We start from the raw sequence: 22269 nt of genomic DNA, 5'->3' as shown, positions 1-22269 counted from the left end.
AGTGTTATATTAGTTTTATGTGTGCATTGTAGTGATTCAGCAATTCTATACGTTGTTTATTGCTCATCATGACAAGTGTACTCTTAATCCCCATCATGTATTTGACTCATCGCTCCACTCACCTCCCCTGTGGATACCATCTGTCTGTTCTCTGTTGTAGAGTCTGTTTTTTGGTTTGTCTCTCCTTTTCCTCTTGGTTCATCCGTTTCGTTTCTTAAATTCCACATGTGAGTGAAATCATAGAGTATTTGTTGTTCTCTGACTGGCTTATTTCCCTTAGCATGATACAGTCTAGCCCCATCCATATCATTGTTATCTCCATTTATCATCCTCCTTGTGGGGAAACACTGCTCTTTGGAATGTAAACAAAAATGGATCACATCAGTTATTTCTACTTTTGTGATGTGAATTTTGTTGCCTGTTAAAATTAATAATTGCTACGACTTAAGAGGCTTTTGTCAGTGTTATAGAAAAAGTTTATACTCAGATCTCTCATATATACTGTCTTATGGTAGGAATTGGCAGACGACACGTTTTATGGAAGTTGAAGTAGCAATAAGATTGCTGTATATGCTGGCAGAAGCTCTTCCAGTGTCTCATGGTGCTCACTTCTCAGGTGATGTTTCAAAAGCTAGTGCTTTGCAGGATATGATGCGAACTGTAAGTATACTACAGATAATTTATTTTGAACATAATTTTCTGTTTTCACTATAAGCTAGTGGGAGTTCTTTAATTTAGCATCTGTTAATACTGGGGCATTTTGATGTTACAATGAATAAGAACAGATTTCTTAACTTTTTCTTGCCCAGTTGGTAACATCAGGAGTTAGTTCCTATCAGCATACATCTGTGACATTGGAGTTCTTCGAAACTGTTGTTAGATATGAAAAGTTTTTTACAGTTGAACCTCAACACATTCCATGTGTATTAGTAAGTATACATTTATTCTCCATTTCTGGGTTGGTTTTTTGTTTTTCGATTTATTTCAGTTGATGAGCAGATAGGATTCTATCTTTATAACCTTTCCCAGAGCCAAAAGCTCTGAGAAACTCTTGAATATACTGATACCAGCCCTTCCTCTGTTTCTTTAAAATGGACAGTTTCTGGCTTAATAAGTCATCTAAAACAAGGCCTCAAGGGCTTCTTGGTGTCCTCAGGGATTATGTGTTATATATACCTGGTTCCTGTCTTCCAGGAGCTAAGAAGTAAAATTTGATGTGAACAAAAATATATTGTGACAATACCAATAAAAATTTTAAGTAAAAGTGTCTCTCTTTCTTTAGATGGCTTTCTTAGATCATAGGGGTCTGCGGCATTCTAGTCCAAAAGTACGGAGCAGAACTGCTTACCTGTTTTCCAGATTTGTGAAATCTCTGAAGTAAGTACTAAACATCAGCTGTTATGTTTACTTTTTGTTTTTAAGATTGTTAAATAAGACCTGTATGTTATTTTCTAAAAGCCTGTGATAGATTTGGTTTTTTGTTTTGTTTTGTTTTTTCAGTCAGGTTTACTTTCTTGGTATCCTAATGTTACGACTTCTTTTACTTTTCATTAGCCATGTTCATCACTGTGAAATGATTTGTTTGCATACTTTTATATATAACACCTGTCATCATTAATGACATTAGTTATTTATTTAACTAAGTTTTATTGCTGTGGATTACTCTCTGGTTTATTTGAAATCCTAAAGAACATATTTCTTAGAAATAAATTTTTTGACCTTTCTGTTTTGTGGTGTTTTTTACTAGTACTATTTTCTTGGTATGAAAACTACTTGTTCTTACTTAGGTTATAAGGTTGTAATTCTTAAAAATCCTAACTTGTCTTAATGATAACATCTGACTAGCTTAGAATTGAACTTTTTTTTTAGTTCTATCCTCTTTAAAAGGAAATTTGGTATTTTGAGCACACTGGTTTATGTAATTGTGATTTTCCTTTTTTGCCTTTATTCAGTAAACAAATGAATCCTTTCATTGAGGATATTCTGAATAGAATACAAGATTTACTAGAGCTTTCTCCACCTGTAAGTATCTATCTTTACAAATTACAGATTTTCCCCAAGTATCATTGATGCCACACCTGCCTTTTTAGCCTTTAATGCTAATGCCTTGTAAACAGTTTTCTTAATGGGGGGTGATGGCAAAGATGAGGGGTTGTGTTAGTTCTGTTAGTTTCCTCATCAGAGTTGAGGAATTAGTTCTCTTTACCAAGATTCTGTTGATATTAGCAAACAAAGCATAGTAATAGAATTAATAAAAATGGAGGGGTGCCTGGGTGGCACAGTCAGTTAAGCGTCCAACACTTGGTGTTTTTTGGTTTTTCTTTTTTAAGATTTTATTTATTTATTTGACAGAGATCACAGGTAGGCAAAGAGGCAGGCAGAGAGAGGGGAGGGAAACAGGCTCTGCGCTGAGCAGAGAGCCCAATGCAGGGCTCGATCCCATGACCCTGAGATCATGATCTGAACTGAAGGCAGAGGCTTAACCTACTGAGCCACCCAGGTGCCCCCAACACTTAGTTTTTGCTTGGGTCATGATCTCAGGTTTATGGATTCAAGCCCCACCACCACCACCACCAGTTGGGTTTTTCACTCAGCACAGAGTTTGCTTGAGTTTCTCTCTCCCTCTCCCTCTGTTCCCCTTGCCAATAAATAAATAAATCTTAAAAAAAGAAAGAATAAAAATGGAAAGGAGCTGACTGATAAATTTGGCTGAGTGAGATAAGGTCTGCCCTCTGTTAAATGTTGAAGTATTTTATGGAGAAGGAAAAATTCAATTTCTAAATTATTTACTACTTAGTATAAGATCATATTAGCCATTCTAAGTGACTGCTAGGCTAAGTGATTAGCCTGCTAAGTGAATGCATTAGATTGAGTTTTGGGGGGTAGCTTAAGGCTTTGGGTAAAATTTAAATGCTGGTCGATATTTTGGTATTCATTTCACAAGAAATATTTAAGTTGAGCTACTTTGTAACTATGTTTTAACTTCTACATGTTTTTGTCTACTGACATTGACTTTTTTTTTCATTTTGATAAAAGTTTCTATTGGAGCAGCCACTTGAGAAATGTTAAACATAAAAATACTTTTATTTGGGGTGCCTGCGTGGCTCAGTCATTAAGCGTCTGCTTTCAGCTCAGGTCATGATCCCAGGGTCCTGGGTTCGAGCCCCACATTGGGCTCCCTGCTCGGCGGGAAGCCGGCTTCTCCCTCTCCCACTCTCCCTGCTTTTGTTCCCTCTCTCACTGTGTCTCTTTCTGTCAAATAAGTAAAATCTTAAAAAAAAAAAAAAAAGAAAGAAACTTTTATTCTTTTAAGTAAATATCAGTATTTAGGGTATAGTGATTACAGAATTAGACTGCATGAAAGATTACTAATGAATTATATGGTTAAATTATCTTTGCATATTATAGAACCCTATATATTAAAGTACTTCATTTGATTAATGCCTATTTTCTGTGGCAGTTCACACTGACTTATAAGACTTAGGCATTCAGAAAGTCCTCAGGCATCTGGGTGGCTCAGTCCCTTAAGCATCTGACTCTTGATGTCAGCTCAGATCTTGATCACAGGGTTGTGAGTTCAAGCCCTGTGTTGGGCTCCATGCTGGGCATGGAGCCTACTTTAAAAAAAATTCCTGTTAGCCATATTATCTTATCAATATTAGAAGTTTTTCATGTTTTTTTATACCAGTCATATAAACAAGGGCTTGTACTATACCTGTAATCTCTTTTTAGTATATAAAAAGACTTCATTCAAATTGTGTTTACTGGATGTTGTCTGCTTAATAGGGTTTTAAGTATAAATTTTTTAACTACTTTATATAGCTCCTTTATCTTTGTTTTCTGAACTGCTACAGCAGTTATAGTCCTAATGGTACTTAAATGCTTTAGAGGGACTTACTGTGATTAAATCAGAGGAACTGAATGAACAATGATAAACACCAATAGGACTGAATTTCTTTCTAGGAGAATGGTTACCAGTCTTTGTTGAGCAGTGATGATCAACTGTTTATTTATGAGACAGCTGGAGTGCTGATTGTTAATAGTGAATATCCAGCTGAACGGAAACAAGCCTTAATGAGAAATCTGTTGACCCCATTGATGGAGAAGTTTAAAATTCTGTTAGAAAAATTGATGCTGGTGCAAGATGAAGAAAGACAGGCATCACTAGCAGACTGTCTGAACCATGCTGTTGGATTTGCCAGGTGAGTGTGATTATAATTAAAATTGTAAATTGAGTGTCTATACACACAAAGAACCATTTACATGGATCTGTTAGAATTGGGCATACACACCCATGTTTCAAAGAAAAAATTGTGGAGAGAATTATCTAAACCTTTCTTCTCTAAATCCAGTGAATTAGAAGATTTAGCTGAAGAAGGGAATAGATCACATAACAGTCTGTATTTCTGGTTTGACAACTGTCTGAAGCATTAACTCCTCTGACTTCTTTAGAATAAACTGTTCATGTGTTTGAGGGAATTAGCTGAAGAGTTTTTTGTTTTTGTTTTTCAAAAGAATATTTGTCAGCACAAGCAGCAGGGAGCGGCAGGCAGAGGGAGAAGCAGGCTGTCTGCTGAGCAAGAACCCCGATGTAGGGCTCGATCCCAGGACTCTGGGAACATGACCTGAGCCAAAGGCAGACAGATGCTTAACTGACTGAGCTGCTCAGGTGTCCCTGGCTAACAAGTTTATAGAACAGTGACATACTGGGACATCTTGGATCAGTCTTGGTACTGATAATCTTTTTTTTTTTTTTTTAAGATTTTTTATTTATTTATTTGACAGAGATCACAAGCAGGCAGAGAGACAGGCAGAGAGAGAAGAAGGGAAGCAGGCTCCCTGCCAAGCAGAGAGCCTGATGTGGGGCTTGATCCCAGAACCCTGGGATCATGACCTGAGCGGAAGGCAGAGGCTTTAACCCACTGAGCCACCCAGGTGCCCCGGTACTGATAATGTTGATGCTTCTTTTTAGCTCTCTCATTTTGTCCTGAAGACTCCCCAAGCTGCTCTTCCTTCTCACGGCCCATATATTTCATTGGCGAGCAGTAACAGTATGGAAGTTGCAGTGATTGCTCTTTAGAAGCTGCACAGAGATACTGTTCTACACAGTACTTCAGTGCAAAAGCTAATGTTAGGTTTTATAAATAACTTCATTCTAAAGATTGTTTACTAAATTTAAATTAATTTTTTATTTGTCAGAGAGAGAGGGAGAGAGAGCAAGCACAGGCAGACAGAATGGCAGGCAGAGGGAGAAGCAGGCTCCCCGCCAAGCAAGGAGCCCGATGTGGGACTCGATCCCAGGACGCTGGGATCATGACCTGAGCCGAAGGCAGCTGCTTAACCAACTGAGCCACCCAGGCGTCCCAGATTGTTTACTAAATTTAAATCAGGAGTTTGTAGATTGTCTAGTACAGCCTAGTCATAGCAGTGGATTTTTTTTTTCCTTTTTTCTACGTACTTTATCAGTAGGATTTTAGTAAAACATTTAGGTGGGTTCTCATTAGAAGGCTTATATCAATTACTCCTCATTCATTTAATTTGAACCCTTTCTGGAATGGCACCTGGAAGCAGTAATAGTACAAATAGCCATATTAGTTAAAGATGGAAGTAGTTGTGACATAGAATGTAAACAATTGGCTTCTTAGTTTTGTCAAATGTGTAATTAGCTGTGCATTATTTTTCATTACTCCATAAAACTTTTATTAAAGCAAAAAGTTAAAACTAGTTGCCTGATTTTGCTTGTGTAGCCGAACCAGCAAAGCTTTCAGCAACAAGCAGACTGTGAAACAGTGTGGCTGTTCCGAAGTTTATCTGGACTGTTTACAGACATTCTTGCCAGCTCTCAGTTGTCCCTTGCAAAAGGATATTCTCAGAAGTGGAGTTCGTACTTTCCTTCATCGCATGATTATTTGCCTAGAGGAAGAAGTTCTCCCATTCATCCCGTCTGCCTCAGAACATATGCTCAAAGATTGTGAAGCAAAAGACCTCCAGGAGTTCATTCCTCTTATCAACCAGATTACAGCCAAATTTAAGGTACCACTGACCTTTTAGAGCTCAGAGAATCTCCTGACTTACAAATTAGATATATTGACCTTTAGATACATTTTGTTTTGTTTTGTTTTTTAATAGAAGTCACTTGAGGGCATAGACCATAAATATTGTTGTCATCTCCAGTGACTCACACACTACCTGACACATAGGCCATGCTTAATGGATGTTTTAATAAAAACAAACCTTATCTGCTCTGTGCAGAAGAAGCAGTCTGCTATTTTAGAAAAGCAAATGAAAATGCCATTGAGTACTAAAATGTCTAGAGGTAAATAAAAACTTGCACCTTGGGTGCCCAAGCAGAAGTTTGAAGTTAATTCATTGTGCTAAAGTCAGTTTTATTGTACAAGGAAATGTAAACCAAGTATAAGCTGGCAAATAAAAATGGCTAACATGTAGTGCTTTCTGTTCAAAATCTGTTCTAAGCCTTTTTTTGGTACATTAATTTATTTGATCCTCCTAATTAGCCCTAGAGAGAACCATTGTATTTTATAGACAAAGAAACTGAGACACAGAAGTTAAGCAATTTGCATCAGGCACATAAAGCCTTGAGAGCCCAGTCTTATAAATTCTGCATGTAATTTAGCAATAGAATTCATTTCTTGATAATTATGGCAATATTCAGTTGTGAAATATATCTGAATCCCTATTTTTGGGGTTTTTTTTTTTTGAGATTTTATTTATTTTACAGAGAGCGAGAAAGCAAACACAAGGTGGGGAGAGGGAGAAGCAGGCTTCCTGCTGAGCAGGGAATCTCATGAGGTGCTCGATCCCAGGACCCGAGGGTCAGGACCTGAGCCAAAGGCAGACGCTTAATGACTGAGCCACCCAGGCGCCCCTGAATCCTTATTATTTTAACCTGATTCTTTAACTGTAGGAAATGAGTTGGACTAACAGTTTTGAAGATTTAAATAATGTATATGCTTAACACAGATTTTTGTCCTAGAACTGATATTTGCCAATAGAATTATGTAAATACATATCCTAAATAGAAACTCTGCATAAAGGCTTTTTGTTAAATGTATTTTTCTAAGTTTTGTATTAATATTTTTCACATTTCTGAAATAGTAATTTTTGTTTTTTATCTTCAGATACAGGTATCTCCATTTTTACAGCAAATGTTCATGCCTCTACTTCATGCAATTTTTGAGGTATTGCTCCGACCAGCAGAAGAAAATGACCAATCTGCTGCTTTAGAGAAGCAAATGTTGCGAAGGAGTTACTTTGCTTTCCTGCAAACAGTCACAGGCAGTGGAATGAGCGAAGTCATAGCAAATCAAGGTGGGACGCTGAGATTATCTGCTTGAGGCCTTGTTGCTGTTGTATATCAGTATGGGCAAGAGCTAGTTGAAGTAAAAACCAAACTTTTAAAGTGGTTATGTGTTTTACCCTGGGGTGACAGTTCATTGTTATCAAGGTGGGAATCAATTTCATGTAGAGGACCTTAAAAATAATTTGTATTCAGTTCCCTTTTTCCTAGGGCAGTATTCTTTAATTGATTCCTTGGTGGTATAAATAGCATGGTGGCGGCTTGTGAGCATTGACCTGACCGTTGAATCTTACTGGCCAGTTTGCCATTTTGAAATTAAAAGTAAATGGGACTAGCTCTGTGCAGGGGCAGTATTGTAGCCAATGAGGTTTATACGAGGTGCAGTTGTTGCTAATTGAAAAATAAATGGGACTGTATTGAGCAACATAGAGAATTTTGCTATGTAAGAAATCCAGAGGGCAATATAACAAGGGACTAGTTACTTTTCAGTGTTTTATGGTTAAAATTTAAGATCCAGATTAGTAAAAATTGAGGGATCTTACCAATTCTGTAAATGGCTTTGTCTTGTTACACTATATGAAGTGAGAACTTCTGCAAACCCAGCATTAGCTTGATTCCAAAACTAAAGACCCCACTGAAAAGGAGAATTATAGTGCCAGTATCCCTGATGAACATGGATGCAGAAGTTCTCAATAAAATACTAGTAAATTGAATCCAACAATATATTTAAAGAATTATTCACCACGATCAAGTAGGATTTCTTCCTAGGCTGCAGGGGTGTTTCAGTATTTGTAAGTCAATCAGTGTGATACATGATATTAATAAAAGAAAGGATAGGAACTATATGATCCTGTCAATAGATGCAGAGAAAGCATTTGACAAAATACAGCATCTTTTCCTAATAAAAATCCTCAGCAAGGGGCACCTGGCTGGCTCAGATGGTTGGGCATCTGAGCCTTCAGCTTGGGTCATGATCTGCGGGTCCTGGGATCAAGCCCCATGTCAGGCTCCCAGCTCAGCAGGAATCTGCTTCTCCCTCTGTCTCTTCCCCTGCTTGTACTCTCTCAAATAAATAAGTAAAATCTTTTTCTTTTTAAGGATTTTTATTTATTTTATTTTGAGAGACAGTGGGAGACAGCATGAGAGGGGGAGAAGGGCAGAGGGAGAAGCAGACTCCACGTGGAGCTGGGAGCCCATTGCGGGACCTGATCCTGGGACTCCAGAATCATGACCCAAGCCAAAGTCAGTCACTTAACCAACTGAGCCACCCAGGTGCCCTGAATAAATAAAATGTTTAAAAACAAAACCTTCAACAAAGTAGGGATAAAGATAACATACCTCAACATCACAAGGCCATATATGAAAGATCCACAGCTAATATCATCCTTGGTGGTGAAAAACAGAGCCTTTCCTCCATGGTCAGGAACAAGACAGGGATATCCACTCTCACCACATTTAACATAGTCCTGGAAGTCTTAGCCTCAGCAATCATATGACCAAAAAAAATAAAAGGCATGCAGATTGGCAAGGAAGAAGTCAAATTTACACTATTTGCAGACAACATGATACTCTGTGTAGAAAACCCAAAAGACTCCACCAAATAATTACTGGAATTTATACAGGAATTCAGCGAAGTCACAGGATATAAAACCAATGTGTAGAAATCTGTTGCATTTCTATACACCAATACAGAGCAGCAGAAAAAGAAATCAAGGAATTGATCCCATTTGCAATTGCATCAAAAACAATAGGATACCTAGGAATAAATCTAACTAAAGAAGTAAAAGATCTATACTTTGAAAACTATAAAACACTTATGAAGGAAATTGAAGAGGACACAAAGAAATGGAAAAGCATTCCATGCTCATGAATTGGAAGACAAACACGGTTAAAATGTCTATATTGCTCAAAGCAATCTACACATTTAATGCAATCTCCATCAAAATACCACCAGTATTTTCAACAGAGTTAGAAAAAACAATCCTAAAATTTGTATGGAACCACAAAAGACCTTGAATAGCCAAAGCAATTCTGAAAAAGAAGAACCTGGATGGAGATATCAGGATTCCAGATTTTAAGCTATATTACAAAACTGCAGTCATCAAGATAGTATAGTACTGGCATGAAAACAGACACCTAGATCAATGGAACAGAATAGAAACCCCAGAAATGAACCCATAACTCTATGGTCAACTGATCTTTGACAAAGCAGGAAAGAATATCCAATGGAAAAAAGACAGTCTCTCCAACAAACGGCGTTGGGAAAACCAGACAGCCACATGCAGAAGAAGGAAACTGGACCACTTTCCTACATCATACACAAAAATAAATTCAAAATGGATAAAAGACCCAAATAGGAGATGGGAAACCATCAAAATCCTAGAGGAGAACAAAGGCAGAAACCTCTTTAACTTCAGCCATAGCCACTCCTTACGAGACATATCATCACAGGCAAGGAAACAAAAGGATCTTCATCAAGATAAAAAGCTTCTGCACAGCAAAAGGAAATAGTCGACAAAACCAAAAGACAACTGACAGAATAGGAGAAGATACTAGCAAATGTTTTATTGGATAAAGGGATAGTATTCAAAATCTATATAAAGAACTTATCAAGCTCAACACCCAGAACAAATAACCCAGTTAAGAAGTGGGCAGAAGGGACACCTGGGTGGCTCAGTGGGTTAAAGCCTCTGCCTTCAGCTCAGGTCATGGTCCCAGGGTCCTGGGATCGAGCCCCGTATTGGGCTCTCTGCTCAGCAGGGAGCCTGCTTCCCCTCCTCTCTGCCTGCCTCTCTGCCTACTTGCGATATCTCTCTCTGTCAAATAAATAAATAACCTTTAAAAAAAAAAAAAAAGTGGGCAGAAGGCATGAAGAGACACTGTTCTAAAAATGACATCAAGATGGCTAACAGACACATGAAAAGCTGCCCAACATCTTTCATCATCAGGGAAATGCAAATCAAAACCAGATGAGATACCATCTCACACCTGTCAGGATGGCTAAAATTAACCCAAGAAACAACAGATGTTGGCAAGGATGTGGAGAAAAGGAAACACTCTTGCACTATTAGTGGGAATGTTAACGTGCAGCCATTCTGGAGAAGAGTATGGAAGTTCCTCAACAAGTTATAAATAGAACTACCCTATGACCCAACAATTGCACTATTAGGTACTTACCCAGAGGATACAGAAATACAGATTTGAAGGGATACGTGCACCTGGATGTTTATAGCATCATCATTAACAGTAGCCAAACTATGGAAAGAGCCCAAATGTCCATGGATTGATGAAGGGATAAAGATGTGGCAGATAAATACAATGGAATATTAGCTATCAAAAAAATGAAATCTTGCTCTTTGCAGTGACATGGGTGGGAGAGAGCTAGAGTGTGTTATGCCAAGTGAAGTGAGTCAGAAAAAGACAAATACTGTATGATCTTACTCTTGTGGAATTTAAGAAAGAAAATATGAACATATGGGAATGGGGAAAAGAAAGGAGAGAGCAAAACAAGCTATAAAAGACTCAACTATAGATTACAAACAAGGTTGATGGAGGGAGGTGGGTGGGGGATGGGTTACATGGGAGATGGGTATTAAGGAAGGTATTATGAGCGCTCAGTGTTGTATGTATGTATGTGTGTTGACAAATCACTGTATTCTACTCCAGAAACCAGTATTGCACTGTGTTAACCACCTAAAATGTAAATTTAAAAAAAATTTAAAAATTTAAAAATAAAAATAAAAGCTAATTAAATTACCCAAAAATAAAAATGAAAAGAAACAACGAGGACTGCCTAGGTGGCTCAGTCAGTTAAGCTTCTATGATCCTAGAGTCCCGGGGTTGAGCCCCCTTTTGGGCTCCCTGCTCAGAAAGGAGTCTGCTTCTGCCTCTGCCCTGCCCCTGCTCCATTTCTCTCTCTCTCTCTCTCAAATAAATAAATAAAATATTTTACAACAGAGTGCTTCAGGTTGCCTTTCTAGGTTCTTTTTAAAATTAAGCTTAGGGGGGCGCCTGGGTGGCTCAGTGGGTTGAAGCCTCTGCCTTCAGCTCCGGTCATGATCCCAGGGTCCTGGGATCGAGCCCCACATCGGGCTCTCTGCTCAGTGCAGAGCCTGCTTCTCTCTCTCTCTCTCTGCCTGCCTCTCTGCCTACTTGTGTTCTCTGTCTGTCAAATAAATAAATAAAATCTTTAAAAATAAATAAATAAAAAATAAAATTAAGCTTAGGGCGCCTGGGTATCTCAGTCCGTTAAGTGTCGGACTCTTGGTTTCAGCTCAGGTCATGATGTCAGGGTTGTGGGATGGATCCCCATGTCAGGTTTCCTGCTAAGTGGGGAGTCTACTGGAAGATTCTTCCTCTAACCTCACTCGTGCTCTCTCTCTCAAATAAATTTTAAGATTAAACTAAAATTTTTATTTCAGGTGCAGAGAATGTAGAACGAGTGCTGGTGACTGTTATCCAAGGAGCAGTTGAATATCCAGATCCAATTGCACAGAAAACCTGTTTTATCATCCTCTCCAAGTTGGTAGAACTCTGGGGTAAGAGGATTTAAAAAAATAAAAAAACAAAAAACTTCATTCCACAACCTGTTTCTTAAGACCCTTAGAGATGAAATGGAACCCTGGCTCTAACATAGACAGGAGCTGGGAGTTAACTGTCCCCAGGGATAACTAATTGACTTTCTTTTTATACAAGATGAAAATTTGAATTCTCTTGACAGGAGGTAAAGATGGACCAGTGGGATTTGCTGATTTTGTTTATAAGCACATTGTCCCCGCATGTTTCCTAGCACCTTTAAAACAAACCTTTGACCTGGCAGATGCACAAACAGTGTTGGTAAGCACCTAGGAATCTTTGTTTACCTTGTGTACATCTTGTGTATTCTAACTCACAATTTCTTTAATGCCAGGCTGACTATATTAGTCTCATTGCCATTATTTTTAACTAATTTCAAATTAGGATTCATTTTTCAAAGGTTGATATTTTCTCAGCCTTTTGTATATTCTTACTGAATCCTGATACTAAAGTTTCATATGTAAAATCCAGCTCTTTCAACTTTAACAGCCTCCATCTCCTCTTTTTATAGAACCTTGAAAGTGTACGTGATGTAAGCACTTACTAAAACTTGATTGAGTTACTAGTTTTCTACTACTTTCATTCTAAACCTTGTGCACAGTGGTTTTTTCCTGACCATTAAGAGTAACTTTCTTTTGCTTGGACAGTAGTTTCCCTAGATCTCATTTTCAGAATACTGATGTCAGGCAGAAACCTAGATTTTATGATTTGATACGCTGTGCATTAAGACAGCATTTTTAAATTTTTTTCCTTTTTCTATCCAACCCACTTATTCCATATGCCTGTCACTTTCCTTCCTCTGTCCCTTGTTTGGGAATAATTGTTAATGAGCAGTGGCCAGGGAAATAAAGAGACAAGTGGGATCAGTAACCAAAAATGAAGTGTATTAAAATACTCACACTTGTTTTTCATAGGCTTTATCTGAGTGTGCAGTGACATTGAAAACAATTCATCTCAAACGGGTAAGCCCTGCGTTGTGTGCCCCTTTGTTTTCATCATACATGGAGATTTGTTATGGTTTTAACTGTGTTTGACTTGTCTTGTTACTCTATCTTTTGTAAAAGTTGATTTAGTTCTTTTTTGAAGGTGAGGAAGAGGTTGAATGAAAGTAACAGTATCTGTTACTATCCTTTATGTTTCAGATAACAAGAAGTTTAAAATGTATGTTTGTTTTGGTTTGACAAATAATGTGAAAAATTGTAAAAAGATCCACGTTTCATGACTTAGTTGACTTTTTGCCAGATTTCTCCAAATTCTTAAGTATTATAAATGGTTAGAGTTCTTCACTACTTCAGAATGTTTTGTTCTCCTTGTCAATCTAATTGTTTGTAAAATTTTAAGTGATTCTGGGCTAAATCCAGTTGGTGACTTATTTACTTGGTACAGTATATTTTAGTAACATGAATTGATTGTGAACATTTAAAAATCAGGTACTGAGGTGCCCGGCTGGCTCACTCAGTGGAGCATGCAGCTCCTGATTTCAGGATTGTGAGTTTGAGCCTCCTGTTGGGCATGGAGGCTACTTTAAAAAAAAAATTTTTTTTTTTAAATAAAAATCAGATACTTTTAAAAAGAATAATTCCTGTCTCCAACCTTCTCAAAGCCAGGATGCCAACAAAGGACTGGCATTCCCACAGAGCAGCTTCTTCCTACCCCTCAAAAAAGTATTCATCAGTCTCCACACAGTCCACTCCCTCATTTGAACTTGAGTTTTTGATTCTGATAAAGATTTGGAGGGTTTTCATTTCTGCAGTAATTTCTCTAGGCCTGCTGTATGCTAGGGTGAAGAGTATGTGGGGACTGGGTGCAGGGCAGGTGTAACGGGAGCTGTATAAAGATGAGTTAAGTTTAAAAGTCCCCCAATATTTTTAGGACTTAGAATCAGGGGACACAATGTGTAAATAACTCAGTGGGTTAAGTACTTGAATAGAAATAAATTAATACATCTATATTAAATGTAATATTGTGAGACTAAAGATGAGCAAGTAATTTGGCTCTGATGGCAGTATGAGAAAACCATAGGATAGAAGTAGTCTTGGTTTCATTGTTGTTGTTTTTTTTTTTAAGATTTTTTTAAATTTATTTGACAGATCACAAGTAGGCAGAGAGGCAGGCAGAGAGAGAGAGGAGGAGGATGCAGGCTCCCTGCTGAGCAGAGAGCCTGAATGTGGGACTCGATCCCAGGACCCTGGGATCATGACCTGAGCCGAAAGAGGCTTTAACCACTGAGCTACCCAGGCGCCCCCCCCCCCTTTTTTTTAAAGATTTTATTTATTTGTCAGAGAGAGCGAGAGAGAGCACAAAAGCAGTCAGAGGCAGAGAGAGAACCAGGCTCCCTGCTGAGCAAGGAGCCTGATGCGGGACTCGATCCCAGGACCCTGGGATCATGACCTGAACAGAAGGCAGCGGCTTAACCAGCGGAGCCACCCAGGCGTCCCTTGGTTTCGTTTTTTGATAGGCTTTAGGACACATGTAGATTCATTGGACTGACAGGAGGAGGAGCTGTCATTCTGGGCAAAGTTAAGGAGGTATATGAAGACAGAGCAGACGTTGCCTTGTAGATTTGCTAGAAAATAATAGAATTGGGGCGCCTGGGTGGCTCAGTGGGTTGGGGCCTCTGCCTTCAGCTCAGGTCATGGTCCCAGGGTCCTGGGATCGAGCCCCGCATCGGGCTCTCTGCTCAGCAGGGAGCCTGCTTCCCTTCCTCTCTCTCTGCCTGCCTCTGCCTACTTGTGATCTCTGTCAAATAAATAAATAAATAATCTTTAAAAATAAAAAAAGAAAGAAAGAAAATAATAGAATTACCTGTTTAGCTAAAATGGGGAGGTAAAAGTCATAGCTAAAAAGTAAAACAGGACTAGGTGGTAAAAAAGCCTTGTGTCATATATGAAAAGTTGGGAAGTCAGTGGGCACTAGGGTTATAGTTGAGGATGGCTTGAAGCAGATTCAGAGAGCAGTTTGGAATATGGGTCTGAAGCAGTTAGAACTAAATACTGATTTTGGAGTCCACAGTGTATAGTCAGTGCAAAGTGGTAGGAATGAATGAGACTATCTAAGACCAGAATAGGAAAAAACCCTGGCTAAAGCAAGAGTTTAAGAGAAAGCTAGAAGTGTAACCAGAGGTATGAATGCTAAGAGAAAAAAAGTCATAAGAGAGGATGCTAGAAAGTTGAGGGGGGCACCTGGCTGGCTTAGTTGGTGAAGCATGTAGCTCTCAATCATGAGATTATGAGTTTGAGCCCCATGTTGGGTGTAGAGATTATTTAAAAATAAAATCCTTTAAAAAAAATAAAATAAAATCCTTTAAAAAAGGAAAATCAAGGAGGATGAAGAATGAATAGAAACAGTGAGAATGGTATTTGCAATTCCAAAATATTTGTTTGGTTTTTGGAAGCTCTAATTTAGACACACAGAATTGAATCAAACAGAATATTCTATTTGAAAATGTTTCCCTTGGTTCTATTTTCTCATTTATTCATTTGACTGATTTTCTCTTGAGGTACACATTTACTTCTCCTGATTTAAAAAAACAACAACAACACTCCATTTTTAAGTGAGAACAGTGGGGTTATATGAGGTGATGGGCAATGCAAGGGTACTAAATATAGGAGAGTACACTGAAGAAAAAGATGAAAAGCACCTGGCTGGCTCAGTCGGTAGAACGTGCAACTCTTGATCTTGGGGTTGTGAGTTCAAGCCCCACAGTGGCTGTAGGGCTTACTTTAAAAAAGAGAGAAGGGGCAGGGGGTGGTGAAATAACTTGCATTTTGCAGTGAAATGCAGCAAAAAAAAAAAAAAAAAAAGATATGGATATAATGCTAAGTAACGTTAACATGCAGTGAATGCTAAGCACTATTCTAAAAGCTTTATATTTCTTAACCCATCCACCCCTCACAATAACTCCATTTTTTGGATGGGGAAACTGAGACTCAGGTTAAGTAACCTCAAGTTACCAGAAATTTTGCAGAGTCAAGCCTCAAACCAAAGCAGTCTGACTCCAGACTATATTCTTCTTTTATAAGATTTTATTTATTTATTTGACAGCACAAGCGGGGGAGCGGCAGAGGGAGAGGGCGAAGCAAGCCCCCTCTGAGCAGGAAGCCCAGTGGAGGGCTCCATCCCAGGATCATGACCCAAGTCAAAGGCAGACGCTTAACCCACTGAGCCACCCAGGCACCCCCAGACTATATTCTTAATCATAATACCATACTGTTTTTGACATGTACATGTATCATTCTAACTTCTTTTTATGCATCATTAATATCAAGATAATTCAGTTATAATTATCTTTTGGTTTTCAGGGCCCAGAATGTGTTCAGTATCTTCAACAAGAATATCTGCCTTCCTTGCAAGTAGCTCCAGAAATAATTCAGGTAAGAGCCGTCAGAGCAGACATGCCTCTTAATTCAATTAAAGAAATAAGACTATGTAGTTCAACCTAAATATTGATTCAAGAAAGTTAAACTGCGGGGCACCTGGGTGGCTCAATAGGTTGAGCCTCTGCCTTAAGCTCAGGTCATAGTCTCGGGGTCCTGGGATCAAGCCCTGCATCAGGCTCTCTGCTCAGCGGGGAGCCTGCTTCCCCCTCTCTCTGCCTGCCTCTCTGCCTACTTGTGCTCTGTCTGTCAAATGGATAAATAAAACCTTTAAAAAAAAAAATTTTTTTTTTTTTTTTTTTTTTTTTTTAAAGAAAGTTAAACTGCATTCAGCTTGATGTTTCACTATTTACAGGATCACAGAGTTCAGACTTCAGGGGTACATGAAATTGAATGGGAGAAAATTATATTTTTATTTTTACTAACCTTTAACCAAAAGTTTAATTTCCTACCATTGTGTAGGTGACAAATCACAAATCACAGTAGCATTCACATTGCCTGTGACTTTGTCACCAGTAGAAATCACAGCTGTTTTTGTGTCACATTAGTTGTTCTAGGAATCTCACAATACTATTTATACTTCAGTATATTGAAATTATGAGTTCTGAAGATACACCACTAGATCTTGCTATCCGAGTCAGTCAGTAATCGTATTATTCCAGCACATATCAAAAAATTTTTTAATAACCATTTTGATAACCAAAGTTTCTTTTTTAATCCCATATATTGTAAATTATAAATTTTAAAAAGCATTCTATAAAGAGTCCAGTAGGCTCCCCAGATTGCCAAAGGGCACTACAATACACAAACCTATTGTGAAGATTTGTGCTAGGTAGTTTATTTTACATATGTGAAGCTTATCAGTGCTTACTTTCTAAAACTGAAACTATACTGTGAAGTATCTGGAAAGCAATCTTCCATTTTTACACTATTGCAGAGTAATTTTTTTAATGGCATTCGGTGATTTTCTTGGCATATAGTTACCTAGACTTGTCCAACAGCACATATATCTAATTGAGGTATCTAATTGAGGTATCAAAGTTTTGATTACAAATCTCTTCATCAGATTCTAAGAATTGTTTTTTCACCAACAGTGTTTTTAAAAAATTTTTATGCTATTTTATAAAAGACAATGAAAAGATTGATTGAAAAATACGATAGGTCTTACATAAGATTGATCATAAAACTCATTTTTAATGAATTTATGATCTTGTTTCATGACATACCATCTTTGAAGGTATTAATGAATTTTCTCAGCTATTATTTGTTACATAAGGAAGGTAATGTTTTAATGAAAGCAATAAATTGCTAATTACTCAATGATCTTAATGCCCATCAAAAATAGAAATACACCAGATTGTTAAGTAAAGCAAAATTATATTTCTATCTAATAATCTGATTATAAAAAATAAGCATCCCCAGTTTTCCTTTTTTCATTTGCCTTCTGACAATACCGTTAGCAGAATTCTATTAGACTTAACCTCTTTTTATTTTGGTCAAGCTCTGCTCAGTTACCACTCTTACTAGGTGAGAACAGTCAGAGCAATGTAGTTTTTGTTCCGTTCTTCCTTCTCAGGTATGAGTCAACCTTGTTTAGGAGAGCCATGCTCTCAAAAGTGAAAGCAACCTGTATCTGACAAGTATTACATTTGAAGATGCCATAGAACCTTTTTTGGTGAGGAGCTGTTCTAGTTGACTTTGATAAGTTATCATACTACTACTGTAGATTTAAAGCAACTTAAATGTCTTTTGACAGATGAATGGGTAAGTAAAATGTAGTATATACATACAATGGAATATTATTCAGCCTTAAAAGACATGCTCTCACGTGCTACAGCATGAATGAACATTGAGGACATTATGCTAAATGAAATAAGCCAGTCACGGAAAGAGAAATATTGTGTAATTCCACCTAAATGGAATATCTAAAGTAGTCCAACCCTTAGGAACAGAAAGTAGAATTGGTGGTGGCCAGGGGTTTGCAGGGGGAGGAGGAACTGATGGTCAGTGAGTATAGTTTTAGTTTTACAAGGTGAAAAGTTCTAGAGGTCTGTTGCACAACACTATGTATGTAGTTAATACTAATGTACTATACATACAAAAACAGTGGTTAAGGGACACCTGGGTGGCTCAGTGGGTTAAGCCCCTGCCTTCGGCTCAGGTCATGATCTCAGGATCCTGGGATCGAGCCCCACATCTGGCTTTCTGCTCAGCAGGGAGCCCGCTTCCCCCTCTCTCTCTGCTTGCCTTTCTGCCTATTTGTGATTTCTCTCTGTGTCAAATAAATAAATAAATAAAATCTTTTTTTTTTTTTTTAAACACAATTCAGATTTGGATTTGAATTACAGTGAATTTAATACAATTAGATTCATTCTCTTTCTCTCCTATCTCGGCCCCTCAGGAGTTTTGTCAAGCGCTTCAACAGCCTGATGCTAAAGTTTTTAAAAATTACTTAAAGGTAGGTATTTGGAAAACTTCTGTATCTTCATACCATCAGGTAATATTTTAGAGAGGAGAGAGAATACGTATTACAGGATACTGTGTCATACTGTGGCCTTACCAATCATTACTTATTTGGGGATGTCTTCTAAAACTTGCTTATAAAAATCTGTAGTTCTGGGGTGCCTGGGTGGCTCAGTGGGTTAAGCCTCTGTTTTCGGCTCAGGTCGTGATCCCAGGGTCCTGGGATCGAGTCCCACATCGGGCTCTCTGCTCAGCGGGGAGCCTGCTTCCCTTTCTCTCTCTCTCTCTCTCCCTGCCTCTCAGCCTACCTGTGATCTCTGTCTGTCAAATAAATAAATAAAATCTTAAAAAAAAAAATCTGTAGTTTTAAATGTTATATGTTAGAGTTTTCTATAAAGCCCCTTTCAGCTGAGTTCTTAGAAGAGATCATAAAAAGTGAGGTAAGCATACTGTGTACATGCTTGAACATACTATGAAAATGCCAGTCAATTTCCTTTTACAGTTTGTAATGTAATTAAGTAGGAAGTACAGGATTGAGACAGCAAGTAATGTTTAAGAACATGTGCCTAGGGTGCCTGGGTGGCTCAGTCATTGAGTGTCTGCCTTCGGCTCAGGTCATGATACCAGGGTCCTGGAATAGAGCCCCGAATCGGGCTCTGCTCAGCAGGGAGCCTGCTTCCCCCTCTCTCTCTACCTGCCTCTCTGCTTACATGTGATCTCTATCTCTGTGTCAAATAAATAAATCTTTAAAAAAGAGAGAGAGAGACGGGACGCCTGGGTGGCTCAGTGGGTAAAGGCCTCTGCCTTCAGCTGGGGTCATGATCTCGGGATCCTCTCTGCTCAGCAGGGAGCCTGCTTCCCTTCCTCTCTCTCTGCCTGCCTCTCTGCCTACTTGTGATCTCTGTCAAATAAATAAATAAATAAAATCTTTAAAAAAAAAGAGAGGGAGAATATGTGGCCATATTGAGTTGAAAGAAACTAAAATATAAAAACGAGTATGAGTTACTTGGTTATATCCTGTTTTTGAAACTTCTGAATTGTAAAACGGACAGAAAGAATCCTCAGATTGAGCAATCAAGGCTTTTTTACATTCATAAATTGAACAGATTTTTTATTTTAAATATTTATTTGAGAGAGAGCACATGGGGGAGGAGCAGAGTGGGAGGGTAAAGGAAGGGAAAGAATCTTCAGCAGACTGCACTTAGCATGGAGCCTGATCCAGACTTGATCTCCTAACCCTGAGATCATGACCTGAGCCAAAACCAAGAGTTAGATGCTTAACCAGCTGAGCTATCTAGGCGCCCCATAAATTGAGTGAATTAAAAAAAAAAAAACAACTCTGGATTGGGGTGCCTGGGCGGCTCAGTCAGTTGAGGGTCTGCATCCAGCTCAGGTCATGGTCCCAGAGTGCTGGGATCAAGCCCTGCATTGGGCTCCCTGCTCAGCGGAGAGCCTCCTCCATCTCCCTCTGCCTGCTGCTCTGCCTACTTGTGCTCTCTGTCAAATAAATAAATAAACTCAATCAGTCGGTAAATAAATAAAATAAAACCTCTCCAGGAATTCAAATTTACAATTTAAATCCATGAGGCAAAACTGTCTTGCTCTCACCCAGGTAGTCATTCATTACTCCATGAAGGCTTTTTATGTAACAGGTACTATGCTAACTGCTGAAAACAACCATATGAGTTACTTTCCTTGCCAATAAAGAGCTCATGTTTTGGAAGTAAAATTGCAGTGTGACAAGATGAACTGTTTTTTGTTTGTATTACCCTCATTCAACAAATTTGAGGACAAAACACTATGCTAAATATATTGGTAGCAGGTGACTTAATGAATAACCACCTGGTTCTTTTGTCTAAGGCACTCTGTAAAATTGATAAGTCAGGGCCTTTGCTGAGGAAGTAAGTGTGTGTCGTCCTTAACTTTGCTTCTGTAACATCTGTCCTTGTCCATTTTTTTCCCTGGTAGTAGTTTGTCAGCTTAAACTGATAGGAGTTTGTGAGAAGAAGATTAGAAGTTACTGTTTAAGATTGGGAACCCTCCCCACTGCCATTTCCCTATAAAATCGAAGTGCCTGTGGAGGTGATGTCCGTTATATAACTGATCCAGCTGGTGAAAGGACTCACAAAAATTGTAACTTTCTATTAAAGGGATCTGTAACAGCCAATCCAGGTACAGCGTTGCAGGCTTGTGCTCCAAACATAGTAATTCATCCAGCTGCATTTATAAAGTCTTCCTCCCAAGCCCAACTTTTTTTTCAGTGGGACCATTATCTCCAGGATAGCACTATTCTTGTTTTGGGGAAAGTGAAGTTCCATCTTTTGTGCCTACTCTGTTTAGATGTGATCGATCCTTAGATCTTGCCGATTCTCTCCTTCTCACTCTGAACTTGCTCTGTCTCCACTGCTGCTCCTCTGGTGTGGAGTTGGGTTCTCTCGTGCCGATATCCCTTCCCTTGTAGCCAAGCTGAGCTGTTGGAAAACCCTGAATAGTCCTCTAAAATTCATTCCCCTTATATTCTTCATAAACCTATACCGTTGATTAAAAATAAACTCATGTTTCTTAGTTTGACATTCAGGGTTTTTTGTTGTTGTTGTAGTTGTTGTTGTTTCCTATTTCTGGTATTAGACCACCTTTCTGATTTCTCTTGCTGGACTGGTCTTTGCTGTTCTTCAAAAATTCTGCCTCATTAGCAACCCTCCTCCTTTATGAATTCTACCCATTCTTTAGGCTTGCCTCAAGCTTGGCCTCTTTGTGAGACTTTGTTTTGCTCATGTAGTGATCATTCCTCTCTTCACTTAGTCAACAGATTATTTGTTAAATGAATGCCTGATCTGCTAGATGCTAAGGATACAATGATGAATACAGTCCTTCGTGAGTTTACAGCCAGTAGTCTTTCCAGTGCTCACTTAACATATATCTAACTATGTGGGCTCCTGGCTGGCTTACTCTCAGGATCATGAGTTCATGCCCCACAATGGGTGCAGAGATTACTTAAAAATAAAATCTGTATTTGAAAAAAACAAAAAACAAAAAACATGTATCTAACTATGGAAGGTAGTATGTAATATTGGACCAGTCACCAGCACAACCTCTAGCCTATTCATTCATACTCTCAAATGTTGAATTGCAAGTATTTTTTTTATAATCAAATAAATAGGGGCACCTGGGTGGCTCAGTGGGTTAAAGCCTCTGCCTTCAGCTTGAGTCATGATCCCGGGGTCCTAGGATCGAGCCCCGCATTGGGATCTCTGCTCAGCGGGGAGCCTGCTTCCCCCTCTCTCTCTGCCCGCCTCTCTGCCTACTTGTGATGTCTGTCAAATGAATTTTTTAAAAAACCTTTATAATCAAATAAATAGTAAATTCCTTAGGGGATAACAGCTGCTATCTTTAGCTTTGGTTTGTTTATTTCTTTCTCAAAATTTAATTGGCCTGTATTAGCTATGACTGTGTGCCAGTCAGCAAAAGGTATAAAGAGCATGTTTTCCTCTGACCACTTGAGTTCTCGCATTAGCGTTAATAACCGTATTTTCACTA

At 38.5% G+C, this 22269-nt stretch overlaps 1 protein-coding gene across 3 annotated transcripts in view; it reads left to right on the top strand.

The window, feature by feature from the left end:
- The window catches only part of LOC111142048 (exportin for tRNA), a 47851-nt gene that overhangs the window by 24687 nt on the left and 895 nt on the right, over positions 1-22269 (top strand). For all 3 annotated transcript variants that reach the window (XM_022494979.1, XM_022494980.1, XM_022494981.1), the window contains 12 exons: positions 516-660; positions 810-929; positions 1283-1377; positions 1953-2022; positions 3964-4202; positions 5748-6033; positions 7140-7329; positions 11740-11856; positions 12039-12154; positions 12808-12855; positions 16195-16266; positions 18671-18727. In XM_022494979.1, the coding sequence (XP_022350687.1) occupies positions 516-660; positions 810-929; positions 1283-1377; positions 1953-2022; positions 3964-4202; positions 5748-6033; positions 7140-7329; positions 11740-11856; positions 12039-12154; positions 12808-12855; positions 16195-16266; positions 18671-18727 (1555 nt within the window). The remainder of the gene's footprint in view (positions 1-515; positions 661-809; positions 930-1282; positions 1378-1952; positions 2023-3963; positions 4203-5747; positions 6034-7139; positions 7330-11739; positions 11857-12038; positions 12155-12807; positions 12856-16194; positions 16267-18670; positions 18728-22269) is intronic.

This window comes from Enhydra lutris, unplaced genomic scaffold (genome assembly GCF_002288905.1).
Source record: "Enhydra lutris kenyoni isolate GAN:26980312 unplaced genomic scaffold, ASM228890v2 scaffoldscaffold7, whole genome shotgun sequence".
NCBI classification, from domain to species: Eukaryota; Metazoa; Chordata; class Mammalia; order Carnivora; family Mustelidae; genus Enhydra; species Enhydra lutris.
The sequence above is the reverse complement of the archived record's forward strand: the minus strand, read 5'-3'. Positions and strand labels throughout refer to the sequence as shown.